Consider the following 14,283-nt stretch of genomic DNA (forward strand, 5'->3'; position numbering starts at 1 on the left):
AAGCTCACTCACATTTTTGAATAAATGTTTGTGGTTGATCCAAATAATGAAATAACAATTCAGTCTTTAATCATTTAGTATGGTTAACTACATTTAGCCCTGGTTAATTCCATTCGCACACACAAGGCTGTCTTTAAAGTCTAAAAAAACACATAGAAGATGTTTTAACAGATGCCAAAATAGCAGGAGCAGCTTAATGGTGGGCTAAATGTACTGTAGCATATTTTATACACGCAGTCAAAATGTGATGTGAGTAATGAAGGCGTTTGTGTCCCTGAAGAGCCCTTTTAGAGCCTGCTTTTAATTTGTCACAGCAATGGAAACACAGGTGTATAACCAAGGGCTGTGATCGATTTGGGAGGGTTGGCTTCATACACTGTGTGACTACTTCGCTGCTGTGGCTCACTAACAGGCTTCATGGAACCAAACCATCATTTTTTCTGTGAAAAAGGCCTAATAGTATAAAAGTATGAATATTCGCTCTGTGTGATACTGCAAATTTGGATACTGACTCAATGCCAAGTAAATGCAGGGCCAGTATTGCCAATACCAATGCTGACACTTTCAACCCATAAAGCCAGCATATAAGGTATATTTTTGTCATTTACCCCCTCCAAAAAATTACTAACACAATTCAGTGGGAATTTAGGAGGATAGAAACAAAACATCCATCCGATACCCATACCGTCACTGGTATTGATACAATCAATATGTGAACCATCTGCCCACACATATATAACATTTTCCTGACTTTGGTGAAGTCTTCCCTTGCATTGTGCAAAGTTATTTTTCTTTATCGGAACTGCTATAGCTCCACGGGCTACTTTCAGTCTCTAGCCCTAACTGTAGACATGTGGGTTTGCTAGCAGATGGCGCAGTAAATAAAGGCTTAGCGGGCCCAAATCTGGCAACTACGTACCTACAGCCAGACCTAATGTGGGACAGCAGTGTAGGTAACTGTACCCGAGGTAAGAGTGACAAGTGAGCTTTGGGCGTGTCCAAGCGGAAATTAAGGCAGCGCACACGGCACGATAAAAGCCCCACCAACCGCTTTCCTAATACCTTGCTTGCTAAACAGCTACAATGCTCCTCGTGACATCCGCTGTACTCAGAAGTTCCCGTGTGCTCCAGAGCGCTAGACTACTGCACATTACTCCGACATCCAAAATGCCGATTCAGGTAAGGCTTGCGAGCGTTTCGCTGCCGGACATGCACGAGCCAAATGCGACTGTGTCAGTGCGTTTTACTATAACTTGCTAAATAAAGCGGTTACGTTGTTTATTTGTAGCTCACGATGCTAACTATCCGTGTGAATTCCGTCCCCGTGACAGCCGTTATCTTCATCATTATCGGTTGTTAATAACAGCCGTCCTGTCGGTGCTTGTCTCCGCACCTTCCTCCCCCACCTGTTAAACTCGTTTTGAGCGTAGCTTGCGTATATATCAATCTCACCTTCTCTTTAGTCGACTAGGCTTGTTTATTTTATAGATGCACACTCATGGTACTTTTTAAGGCCCGTCAAGGCAGTATTCCGCTATTTTCTTTTGTTTGTTTGTTTGTTTTAAATACAGCCAAAATCACGGCCAGTATATGTGCACCCAAGTATAAGTATATATGTTGTATTTGGGTCACTTGCAGCTTTTCTGAATTCACTTCACGGCCATGCAAATCGTTGCAACATTGGGTTATTTAACCCATTTTTTGTAGGATAACGTTACTCAAGTGCATTGCAGTTCAGATTATTGTCTCTTGTTATGGGTGATACGGCTTTTTTATGGGCTCAAATTGTGGTCATAAATATTTTGTACTTGTAAATCAGTTTTGTACTTGTAAATCAGTTTTGTACTTGTAAATCAGTTTTGTACTTGAAAATCAGGATTTGTATGTGAAACAAGAATTTGTGTGTGCGTAAAAAAAGATTTGTTTGTGGACTTAGCCAAAAAATACGTGTGAAACTCTGCACTCAAGTTTCAAGTTACAAGTACGAATTTTGAACCTATTTGGTCAATGTCATGTCAATCACAAATTTAACAATCCAATCAGAGAACCCCAGTGGCCGTGCAAGATCCTGCAAGCCTTGTTTATTAATAAATAGGAAGCTGAATATTAGATGGGTGTGTTTTTGTATCTATCGTTCGTACGTACGTAGAGAAAAACCCCTCTCCCTCCACTGTGTCATCCTGCAGCACTTCTGTGCAAGTGCAGGCTAAACGTAACACAAATAGCAGTGCATGCAATGTCCTCCAGAGACATGCACATTAGTATTGCTCACTTCAGTAATGTGAAATGTAGGTCACCATTGTTCTGTATTGTCATCTCGCCTCTCATCAGGTGGGTGAACATATTCCTGCAGTGGAGGTCCAGGAGGGGGAGCCAGGGAATAAGGTGGCTATGGATCAACTGTTTAAGGGGAAGAAAGGAGTCCTCTTCGCTGTACCTGGAGCATTTACACCTGGCTGTTCCAAAGTGAGTCCACACTGTTAACAGTGCCTGTACACATTGATAATCAGCTGACCTTATTAATTATTTATTTTTTTTGTTTTCAGACTCACCTCCCAGGTTTTGTGGAGCAGGCTGCAGAACTGAAGAATAAAGGTATACAGGAAATAGCATGTATCTCTGTCAACGATGCGTTTGTCATGGCTGCATGGGGAAAAGAGCATGGAGCTGATGGAAAGGTAGAGTACAACTGAACAACCTGCATTTAGATGGCTTTTCTGAACAATTAGAGAGCTCTGTGACATGTTAGTCTTGGACAAAGACCTGGGAAATGGCCAAAATGAACTTTAAGGATGCAGTAATGCTGAGCTTATGGCCACTTTTCCTCTGCAGGTGCGGATGCTGGCTGATCCCACTGGAGCATTCACAAAGGTAAAAACCAATATCTGCTTTATATTCCAGCTCTACTTGAAGCTTTAGTGACTGACTATTAATTCATCTTTCTTTGCCTTAGGCAGTTGACCTGTTACTTGACAGTGATCAAATCGTGCAGGTACTTGGGAATAAGCGATCCAAGAGGTAACCTTTTTTGTTTGTCTTAAATTCCTGAATTTTATTAATAACAAGTTTGCACAGTAAGAAAGTTTATGCACTATATCCCCACAATCGTTCCCACAATCATTCCTGCCTTGAACATAATAAGTACTTTCTGTGCAGTTCTGTGTGCTAACAGTGTCACTACACAATAGTACACTTATGATGACACAGTATGTATGACACAGTATGTTGACTTTATAGCTGTCCAGAATCACTTTACTGCTCACTTAAGAGTGGAGCAGCGAGTGAGTGGAAATGCTTTTACATACGGCCTTTTGCACATTACCTGCTTTTGCACCTCTACCACTGCAATTGATTCATTGTGCAAAGGTTGCAGATAACTGCAGTGTTTGTGAAGTTTCTACTGATTTTTCAATCTTAATTCTGTCCATACTGATTAAAGACAAACTGCACACAACATAACTGTTATTTGTTCTGTTGGTCTTACCTAAAGTAGATTGGAGTGTGTATTTCATGTTGTTTCAGATATTCTATGTTGGTGGAAGACGGAGTTGTAAAGAAGCTCAATGTGGAGCCAGATGGCACCGGGCTGACCTGCAGCCTGGCTTCCAGCATTTTGTCAGCTGAATAAAAGAAGCCGCACACCCCGAGCTACTGTGAAAGTTGCAGTTATAAACCTACTTAAGCTTTCGCCTCCTCAACCCAAAGACTGATGCAAATGCCATGCTGGTGTCAGAAGCTGAGTTAGAAGATGATTAATGCGCACAACCATGACATGAAAGCCAATCCTAAGGACGGTGCATCAGTCTGTGTATACTGTTACTCCCTAGTTAATAAAATGCACACTGAAAGCAATATACACTGTTTTCTTTGCCTGTTTATTACAAAGTGTCTGCCACCTCAGCAACGTGTGACAGGCAAAAATGAAGACGTGCTTATTATAATTTATGATAAACGTGATAATCGAAATACCTCATTAAAAGTTGGTTATGCCCTAGAGGTTTGTCTGTTTATCCTGCGAGATCAAAATCAGGGGGAAATGACGTCACGCGATTTTTGACCTGAAGCCGCAGAGAGCCTGCGCATTGCATTGTGGTCGCCGGTGCTTATACAGAAATCGAAAGCACGTAGCTTTTCAGCTAACTACGTTAATATCAAGCTTGGACGGGAGACTAACGGGTAAGTTGATACGCAGCTGTGGGTTTTTGTTGTGATAAACGCAGACGTGCCCCAAAGGAAGAGGTTATTTGTAAATGAGCTTCATAGGAAAAATAAAAATTAGATTAGTAGCGTTAAAGCTTCATTAGCTCAAGTTAGGCTAATTTGTAGGCGCCTAAAATATGAGCCCCTGATTTCTAGCTTTACAGCATTAACTTGATAGTCTGTGATTATTTTAGGAGCAAGCCCTGGCTTTGAGATGGACATATCTCCCGCCAAGAAGCTGCGGCTATGTAGGAAAAAAAGCAGTAATATAAACTGGAAGCTAGTGAACTTTAGCTCGGTGTGCTAAAACGCTTAGCATTGAAATGTGTTGCGCGCGCAATTCAACTGCTTGTACTGCACTTACGTTAAGCAATCAGGCGAAATATTTCACGGGTGTAGTTGTGTTTGGTGAGTCTGACTAGATGCTACTCTGTAATGACGATCAGTTGGTAACCCCAGATGTTAAATATATTAGCATTAGCACTCAGAGCTCCATAAAATAAGTCATTGCTGTAGAGAAAGATACGGCACTTGTTGATATGTTCGCACTGTAGGCTTGGTTCATAACTAGAGTTGACATGAGTAGCCAAACATTAAACCATATCATGTTCAACTACTGTCTAAAGAAGTTTCTGTGCCGTCTATCAGTTACTGATAAAAATATAAGTAAAATTAGATTTGCAATTTTACGAAATATTCTTTCTTTTCACGAAATTGGGTAAGTATTGTTTTCACTTGTCAGATCTGTTTATATTACCGTTTAGCACCTGCTATTATTTGACAGACTCCAAAGAGACCATGTCATCGACATCCCAAAAACATAAAGACTTCGTGGCCGAGCCCATGGGAGAGAAGCCAGTGATGGCTCTGGCAGGCATCGGAGAAGTCCTTGGCAAAAGACTGGAGGATAAGGGTTTTGACAAGGTGACTTGGTTTTTGATTAGCTTCTGCAGTGTGTTTATTCACACAGTAATTTTAAGTTATTTTACCTAGTAGGTATTGATTACTTTGAATAATATTGAAATAATCTTAACTTACAGCAGCAGTATATCACAGCTGACGCAAGCTTAACAGATTAGTTCTTATTTTTGGAAAACTAGCACAACTAAAGTTGTGATGTAAAGAAAAACAAGCTGCAGTTTTTCTTCTGGACATCTGTAAACGTTTGTTGTCGCAGAAGAGTTGTTCTCTTGTCAAATGAGCTATGAATTTGATCAAACACACCCAAACAAATACTCATCTGTGCAGTTTTTCAGGTTCAGTTAAAAACTGGATCTGCTCGTTATCAGAACAGATGTGGCTCATTCTTAGATACTCGCCCATCGGTCTTAATTACATTCTTGTGTTGTGTCTTCACATCCACTTCCACAGGCATATGTCGTCCTCGGACAGTTTCTAGTGCTAAAGAAAGACGAGGAGCTTTTCCGAGATTGGCTGAAGGACACTTGCGGAGCAAATGTCAAACAACAAGGTGACTGCTATGGCTGTCTTAAGGAATGGTGCGATGCCTTCCTATAAACATTCAGTCATTTGTTTTTGTACTTCTAAAGTCCAAGCTGTACATTACCTCTTCTGATTTTCTTTTAATTCAGCCCCTGCTTATAATATCCATGTGGCCCAACTATTGGAATACTATGTGTACTTTCTGTTCAAAATTTAAAAAATGTAAATTTCTAGTGTGTTCATTGTTGACAGTGCGTTAAGAAGTTACCATTTTAAGCTCATTATGGCAGTTTTAGAGGTAAACTCTTTTTAACTTCACGATTTGTTTTCATTTATTTCAGCACATTTCTTTCTATTTAATGTGATGGTTTACCTGTACAATCTACACTAACACCTGTAGTCACCTGATGCTTTTGGGCTGCTTGCACCATTTGCTTTTTTTTAAATGCTACTGGAAGGTTTGATATGAGTTGTCCATTTTTTTTAAGTAGCACATCATCACAGTTTCATGTACTGTAGTTCCACCAGCACTGCTTCAACGATTTCTTGATAAGGATTGTCTGTTTGGCAGAAGATTTGGCTAATTTAATGTGAAACCTGAAAACTAAACCTAAAAAAAGATTCAACTGACACTGGTATTTAGAGATTTATATAGATATATGTATGTGAAATGTTTTATCTTTGTGTCTTGCAAATGAAGACACACCACAGTCCTACATCTAGTCTACTCTGAGCTTGTTTGGACTTGAAGATTGAAATGTATATAAATAAAGATGCCAATGTAACAAAACAATACTTTCAATAATAAAAGTGTCTCTATTGCTGGTAACTTAGATATTGTGTTTGTTAGAAAGCTCGATATCACAGCTAGTTGTGCTGCTAGTAAAAAAATGCAAACCTTCTGTGGAGGTCGTGAAAGCAAAGTTACGAGTTGGTGAGCGTCAGACAGCAGCCATCCTGATCCAAACCCACAGTGATAGATCTAGCAAAACCATGTTAGCAGCTAATTAAAGTAGGTTAAAAGTAGTAGGCTTTCTTTTCTTTCTGCAACTTACAAGCTGAGTAAGAGCGGAGAAACCCTCTTAATCCACTGTCATGTGACTTACAAATAAAATATCCTTTATTGGTTTAAGTGGCTTTAAATGAAAATCCTACACTGTGTGCATTTTGTTACAACAGTGAGCCTGATATTTAGGTCAGGTCTTCATAGCTGAGCTATGTATTGTCTTTGAATTTCTAGACATGAGATGCCTTAATGCATGTTACTTTAAACATTTAACTTGGTCTAAAGAAGTATAAAGTCCACAACACTGCATGTTCACACTATTCCCTAATCTTCCGTTCAAATGCTGAAACCCACCACCAGTTATCAAGCTGTATGAAGATGTAACCAGTGTGTAGCAGCTCTTTGTTATAATGCAGGCCCACGTGTTTGCATTTGACTGTGAAAAGGTTTCAGCTTTTCTATTGCTTTTATTATAAAACAATAAAAAGCAAGTATCACATTTGAACATGTTTTTTTTTTCCTGTGCATTTTATCAGAGAACACCCCAAGAGACAGAAAATGTTTGATGACAGGAGGCTTTATTTCAGTGCTTCGTTTCCATGGTTACCCTTTTTTCTGCCAAAGCTCCAGATATTTGCAACATGATGAAAATATGTCACTCATTTTTTTTTTTTTTTCTTTTTGAATGCTCCAAAGCAGGAGGGAGGCGTTTCCAAAAGTTCCAGGTCACGGACACGAGAAGAGCAGTTTTTCGTTTCCTTTTATGAAAGTGGTGTTGAAACTTAACAGCTGACAGTACTTTAGATGGAGAAAGTGACACTGGTTGATCCATGACTTTTCTGGAAACCACTAAGAACCCCTGCTCTGGAGATCCTCTGATCATTTAAAATAACAATGATGCACACTTGTCCTTAAAAGTACATTAAGACTGCTTCATTTACTTGTTTTTATTTTCATGTCTTAAAGAATTAGAAAATTATTATTATGACAGGCTCAGAATAACCGATTAGATGATCTTACTTCAGTGGCTTAGATTAGATGTTGAAAGTCCATAACTCCTGGAATGTGTTTGGGTTTGTGTGTGTGTGCTATTTAACTACAAAATCTCAATTTGACAGTGATCCGATGCACAGAATTGTTGCTCAAGTTTCACAGTAGCACCTATGCATACACACACGTCCACATCCACACTACGGCAATAGTATAGAAATGAGCAAAAAAAGAAGAGGCTAAAATCTTAATACCCTCCCCCACTCCCAAAACCCCCCAAATCAATTGCATGTGTCCAGTTGTAAACAAGTAACTGCCAAGACAGGGCTAAACAGTGAATGACGAAGGTCAACAATAGATTAGATTAGAAAAAAAATGCTGCTACTTGTGAGAGGAGCATCCATGTTATGACCTCTGCCTACGAGTAGACAAAGAATGAAAATGTGTTTGATTACGCGGCAATAGTCTTCTCATTTATGGGGAATTTAAATGGGGAGAGCTGAGACATGTCCTCCATAATACCGAGACCTAATGTAATTTAGGTTCCCAGTTTCAATATGAATCTGTTGCCTGTGACTGGTGGAGAAATAAGATACTTGGTGATCATGTTGTCCCTTCTGGCAGTTACTTGTAACCTATTTGAGCATGAGATGCATGTGTTTCCTTTCAGATGAACGCTCTTTGTTTTTCCCCCTTCCCTTGAGACTTTTAGCAACTTTGTGATTTTTCTAACTCTTTATTGATTAAATGTTAAATTATTCTTGTTTGCCCTCCTCTAACATTGAGACAGATGTTCGCAGTATAAGAATTTAGTTCAAGACATTTTGTAGTTGGTTATGTACTGTACATCGGCAGCTTTTATGCAACGTTACTATAGTACATTAATGTCTTATTCAGATTGGAAGTACATGTACATACTGTACATAGATGTACATACTGTACAGTTGTACTTTTTCATCACAACAATCCCTGATTTGTCTCAAAGCAAAGCGCAGAAGAACTTCTTCTCCCTGAAGGGGTTCTCTGAGGTGGGCACGGGGGTGATCAGGGGGTCGTCGCAGGCGTGTGCGTCGCAGTATGCCATCAGGTCGGCTGCTGCCTTTGATACCTGGAGGTGGAGACGATGGGGTTTAGAGCATTTAATTACATTTTTCCCCTTTACACTTTCCCCTCATCCCGCCTCTGAGTGGTCACAGTAGGGAGCTGGCTGATCCTGGTGATTTGCAGGTAATTTCCCTGTAAAATCAGGAACTTAGTGACTTCCTCCCCACAGTCGCCAAATCCTTGCTTATAATACTGTGTGATTAATATTAAATGAATTTAAAGCACCTTGAGATGCCTCTTGCTGTTATAGGAGTCATCTCAAGGTGCTTTAATAGCGACAGTTATTGATTTTTTGCATGCTGCTTTTAACCCGGGTGGTATAGTGGCATTGCAGACAGAAAATCCTCTATTTGAATCCACCAGCCAGCCTTCTGCGTAGAGTTTGCATGATCTGTGTGTGTTAGATTGGTTATTCTAAAATGGCCATAGGAGTGGCTGGGAATGGTTGTCAGTGTTAGAGCTGCGACAGACTGGTGACCTGTGCGGGGTCCACTTCACCTTTTGCTCCATGGTAGCTGGGACAGGCTCCAGCCTCACCATGAGCCTGAAGTGGATAAACATAAGTAAACGGATGGGAGGATCGATGGATGTTTCAGACCCTCATCCTTGTTGTTTTGAGTTACAGTGGGGCAAAAAAGTATTTAGTCAGCCACCGATTGTGCAAGTTCCCCCACTTAAAATGATGACAGAGGTCAGTAATTTGCACCAGAGGTACACTTCAACTGTGAGAGACAGAATGTGAAAAAAAAATCCATGAATTCACATGGTAGGATTTGTAAAGAATTTATTCGTAAATTAGGGTGGAAAATAAGTATTTGGTCACCTCAAACAAGGAAAATCTCTGGCTCTCACAGACCTGTAACGTCTTCTGTAAGAAGCTTTTCTGTCCCCCACTCGTTACCTGTATGAATGGCACCTGTTTGAACTCATCATCTGTATAAAAGAGACAGCCTCAAACAGTCAGACTCCAAAGAGCTTTCGAAGGACACCAGGAAAAGTATTGTAGACCTGCACCAGACTGGGAAGAGTGAATCTACAATAGGCAAGCAGGTTGGTGTGAAAAAATCAACTGTGGGAGCAATCATCAGAAAATGGAAGACATACAAGACCACTGATAATCTCCCTCGATCTGGGGCTCCACGCAAGATCTCATCCCGTGGGGTCAAAATGATCATGAGAACGGTGAGCAAAGATCCCAGAACCACACGGGGGGACCTGGTGAATGACCTGCAGAGAGCTGGGACCAAAGTAACAAAGGTCACCATCAGTAACACACTACAACAGCAGGGAATCAAATCCCGCAGTGCCAGACGTGTTCCGCTGCTGAAGCCAGTGCATGTCCAGGCCCGTCTGAAGTTTGCCAGAGAGCACATGGATGATACAGCAGAGGATTGGGAGAATGTCATGTGGTCAGATGAAACCAAAGTAGAACTTTTTGGTATAAACTCAACTCGTCGTGTTTGGAGGAAGAAGAATACTGAGTTGCATCCCAAGAACACCATACCTACTGTGAAGCATGGGGGTGGAAACATCATGCTATGGGGCTGTTTTTCTGCCAAGGGGACAGGACGACTGATCCGTGTTAAGGACAGAATGAATGGGGCCATGTATCGTGAGATTTTGAGCCAAAACCACCTTCCATCAGTGAGAACTTTGAAGATGAAACGAGGCTGGGTCTTCCAACATGACAATGATCCAAAACACACCGCCCGGGCAACAAAGGAGTGGCTCCGTAAGAAGCATTTGAAAGTCCTGGAGTGGCCTAGCCAGTCTCCAGACCTCAACCCCATAGAAAATCTGTGGCGGGAGTCGAAAGTCCGTGTTGCTCGGCGACAGCCCCAAAACATCACTGCTCTCGAGAAGATCTGCATGGAGGAATGGGCCAAAATACCAGCTACTGTGTGTGCAAACCTGGTAAAGACCTATAGTAAACGTTTGACCTCTGTTATTGCCAACAAAGGTTATGTTACAAAGTATTGAGTTGTATTTTTGTTATTGACCAAATACTTATTTTCCACCCTAATTTACGAATAAATTCTTTACAAATCCTACCATGTTGATTCATGGATTTTTTTTTTCACATTCTGTCTCTCACAGTTGAAGTGTACCTCTGGTGCAAATTACTGACCTCTGTCATCATTTTAGGTGGGGGAACTTGCACAATCGGTGGCTGACTAAATACTTTTTTGCCCCACTGTATATCTTTATCTTTGCTGTGATCGTTTATATGCATGAGCATTATTTTGGCCTCTGCTCTTTCTCATTTGTATTTTCACAGGTACACTGTGGAACAGTCAGAACATGAAATCTTTGTAGGACCCTCACAAGCCCCGCTACTGTACTGGCTTATAGTTTTAACAATGGCTGGTATTTCCCAAAAAAATACCCCATTTACCCCCCCCCCCCCCCCCACCCCCTCACTCACACTCTCTCACACACACACACACACACACACACACACACACACACAGTAGATAATATTTTGACATACTACTGTAGATTATGTAAAGAAGATAAAACATAGTAACACCACAAACACATCAACAACAATTAAAATTCAATATGTTCTTACTTGACTCAAAATTGCTTTGATTGACCGTGAAATGATGTTTGTATGTATGAATGGATAGTTTTCTTAATAAAATCTAAATATGAGCATGAAATGTGCAAACATAAAAGTAACTGAACGTTAACTGAATTATTATTTAGCTCTTGTGCTCCTTATGTGGATCTCTCTCTAACAACAATTTCAACCTTTACATTGAACAGCCAGATGTTTCAAAGGTTTTGAAAGAGTGCTGGACCTCTGTGAAGACAAACCTTCTGCTTCAGGTTCTGATTATTGGCCAGAGGTGCCAGCAGATAAAGCTTATCTCTAAAACTTTGCTCTCATGGTAGCATGAGACAAGTTTGCCTCCTGCTCATTTTAACGCTCGTGGATTATTTCTTACAAAGAGGCAAGGTGCCTCTGCAAGGTGGCTTTGATGCAATTAGGAACATCATGCAAGCCAAACACCATTTGGAAAGCCTCCAGTGGGAAGCCTTCACTTAAAGTATGTTTGAGAAGGTCATCACTGCCTACCCATCATCGCTTACAACAAAATCTTCAAACCAAACTTGCATTTAGTTTGTGCGGCACAATTATTAGCATCTGACAGAACTGACTTATCACAACATATCAAAGAATTCCTTTCTTGATTTTTTTAAAGCAGAAAACTTTCGTTTGTGCTGTTTTGGACCAAACTTCACGATAAATACGTGCGCCTCACCTTTATCCTGCAGAAACTAGCCTCGATCTTCAGTTGCTCCACCAGCTTCCTGGCTTGGCCGACACTCATGGTGCTGTTCACTGGGGTGTCTCCTTTCATCCTAGCCACAAACACGGCGACGTATAGAAGAGACAGGAAAAGCATTCAGTAGATTTGTGCATTTGTTTGACTGAAATGAAAAAATAATTTATCATCTTACTGTTTTTGTGTTGCATACATCCTTCACTTTGAATGGATTTTTAGAGCCATGAAAAATATTAGAAATACAAATATGGTTGCAGTGAGCTATGGTGGCACTATTCATTGCCATTATACAGGTTTATTAAGAGGATTTTTATTATTATTTTTAAATAACAGCTGCTTAATCAAATGGAATACACACAAGAACCAGTTTTTAGACAAATACATTATATAAAGCTCTTAAGACAAAAAAAACTGTGCTCAAAAATTGCATTATATTATTTATGTATTTAGGCAAGCTGGGCTTTAAGGCAAGCATGAAGCCAGATATTATAAATATCAGTCAATACTGTGTCACAGAATCGGCACAGCTGCCACATTATGTCATCTGATATCTGATATGGGATCAAATTCCCATATATTTTCAAAAATGCAAAGGCAACACACAAACTGGGCCAAATGGTAAGCATCATTCACTATAGCCCACAGATTCTCCCACTATGAACGGGAACAGGCACAGAAATATCAAATGTGGAATGAAATAACCACTGCAGCCATTCACGAAATGATGCCCACATATAACAAATGGGGAAAAACGTGTCACAGATGGAAAAAGGACTGAAATTAAATGGACTGTCAGCAGGAAGGAAAGGGGGGAAAAAAGCATAGCATCAAAGGAACGAATCTATTTGAACCATTCTGGACCTTTCCCCATTGTCTTTTTCCTTCTCCCTCCATCCACCCCCCCTTTTCTCCTTACCCGTATTATATTCCTCTTCAGGTGCAGTCTTCCCCCCTCTTCTCTCTTTTTTCCCCTGTCTTTTTCTGCCTCTCTGGTGTCCCTCTGTCAGCTTATGGTTGGTGGTATGAGTGTAGCCGGACCCCACCCCTCACAGACAACAGCCTGGATGGTACCCTGCTCTGTACAGTCCAATGCACTGCAATTCTGCCACAACGAGGGCTAGATTTGCGGTGGATGGATAGGATAACCCCCTCAGCAGTGAGTGGTACCTGCCAGACAGAGGGAGGGGGGAGCATTGGTAAAGGTTTTCTAATGTGGGTGGATTGTACCACGTTTGTGCTGAGGAAATTGGGGCCAACTGGAATCTCTCAGGTTTCAATCTCTGACATGGAGCAGGGCTGTCTGTGTGGTCTGGGATTAGTTTTCAGTGCTAAAATGCTATACACAGCTTGGGACGTGAGCTCCAGTGGTGTGAATCATGATGCGTCTCTGTGCCATTTGTGATGTCCACCCTCTCCTCTGTTGCTATGGGGACTGCTGCAGTCTGGCTCAATGGTTTACATCACATTTTAAATTGGGGAGATGTCGGCTAGCATTTAAATAATTATGTGCTACAGATAATTCAGATTAGTGGCTCAATTTGTACATATTATAATGTTAAAGAAAAAGAAAATGGCAGAACGGACGTAGATTTTGTCAGAAACCAGATTTTTACGACGCCGTTAGACCAAAGACGCTGTGAAGTTAAGAGCTCCGTTAGCTCACCGCCAACAACAGCTATGGCTGTCGCTATGTACAAGAAGAAGAAAAAACACCACTCTGTGTGTTTAACTCTACAGTGAAGACTGGACTATAAAGTAATAGAATACTGACCATTGCGCAAAGTTAATTATATTAAGAGAAACTCGAGTAGACAGCCTGAAAACCTACAACACGGAGTTGAAGTTTGAAAAAGCAGTCCGACGCCATCTTTGCTATGCTAGTGTTTTCTTGGCTTTAATGGCGCTGTGCTGCTGCCCTTCTCATCTCTTTTTCGACTGTGGAATCTTTTCATTTGTATGGTCTCTGGTTACTGAGGGGCGTATCGCGTTCCAGCTAGTTTGTCCGTTTTGCTTGCCATAAGTTGCAACGTTGGTATGAAATAATAATAATAATAATAATAATAATAATAATAATAATACAGTAGAACAGAATTTAAACTTTGTGTTTGGTGTAAAGTTGCCCAAATCAAAGTGAAATTCATTAAAAATAATTTGTTCTTTTTTAAAAATGAGAAGGAAAAAGACATCTGTGCATGTCAGTGAACATTATTTGTGCCATGGTAAGGTGTGAGTGGTTCCCGCATAACC

At 40.6% G+C, this 14,283-nt stretch overlaps 3 protein-coding genes across 5 annotated transcripts; 2 read left to right on the top strand and 1 right to left on the bottom strand.

Moving 5' to 3' along the window:
* Nucleotides 1-850: 850 nt before the first annotated feature.
* Nucleotides 851-3,854, top strand: prdx5 (peroxiredoxin 5). Its single transcript, XM_085469810.1, has 6 exons — nt 851-1,179; nt 2,332-2,466; nt 2,547-2,678; nt 2,833-2,871; nt 2,954-3,018; nt 3,523-3,854. The coding sequence occupies exons 1-6, from the start codon at nt 1,084-1,086 to the stop codon at nt 3,626-3,628; spliced, it is 573 nt and encodes a 190-aa protein (XP_085325936.1). The 5' UTR covers nt 851-1,083; the 3' UTR covers nt 3,629-3,854.
* Nucleotides 3,855-4,057: 203 nt separating this feature from the next.
* Nucleotides 4,058-7,154, top strand: banf1 (barrier to autointegration nuclear assembly factor 1). Of its 3 annotated transcripts, none has more exons than XM_085469813.1 (3): nt 4,058-4,176; nt 4,965-5,124; nt 5,572-7,154. In XM_085469813.1, exons 2-3 carry the CDS (start codon nt 4,999-5,001, stop codon nt 5,716-5,718), a joined length of 273 nt encoding a protein of 90 aa, XP_085325939.1. In that variant the 5' UTR covers nt 4,058-4,176; nt 4,965-4,998; the 3' UTR covers nt 5,719-7,154. The 3 variants fall into 3 exon arrangements, with proteins under 3 accessions (XP_085325939.1, XP_085325938.1, XP_085325937.1); XM_085469812.1 differs by having other exon boundaries at nt 4,060-4,176; nt 4,985-5,124; XM_085469811.1 differs by lacking the exon at nt 4,058-4,176 and adding an exon at nt 4,527-4,608 and having other exon boundaries at nt 4,985-5,124.
* Nucleotides 7,155-7,208: 54 nt separating this feature from the next.
* On the bottom strand, nt 7,209-13,470 carry gng3 (guanine nucleotide binding protein (G protein), gamma 3). The gene is made up of 3 exons (XM_085469814.1): nt 12,953-13,470; nt 12,013-12,112; nt 7,209-8,747 (listed from the first exon to the last, which is right to left on the bottom strand). Exons 2-3 carry the CDS (start codon nt 12,109-12,111, stop codon nt 8,619-8,621), a joined length of 228 nt encoding a protein of 75 aa, XP_085325940.1. The 5' UTR covers nt 12,112; nt 12,953-13,470; the 3' UTR covers nt 7,209-8,618.
* Nucleotides 13,471-14,283: the final 813 nt, after the last annotated feature.

Source organism: Copadichromis virginalis, linkage group LG10 (genome assembly GCF_057382275.1).
Source record: "Copadichromis virginalis isolate Kocher_CV1m ecotype Utaka linkage group LG10, C_Virginalis_male_GT1.1, whole genome shotgun sequence".
Lineage (NCBI taxonomy): Eukaryota > Metazoa > Chordata > Actinopteri > Cichliformes > Cichlidae > Copadichromis > Copadichromis virginalis.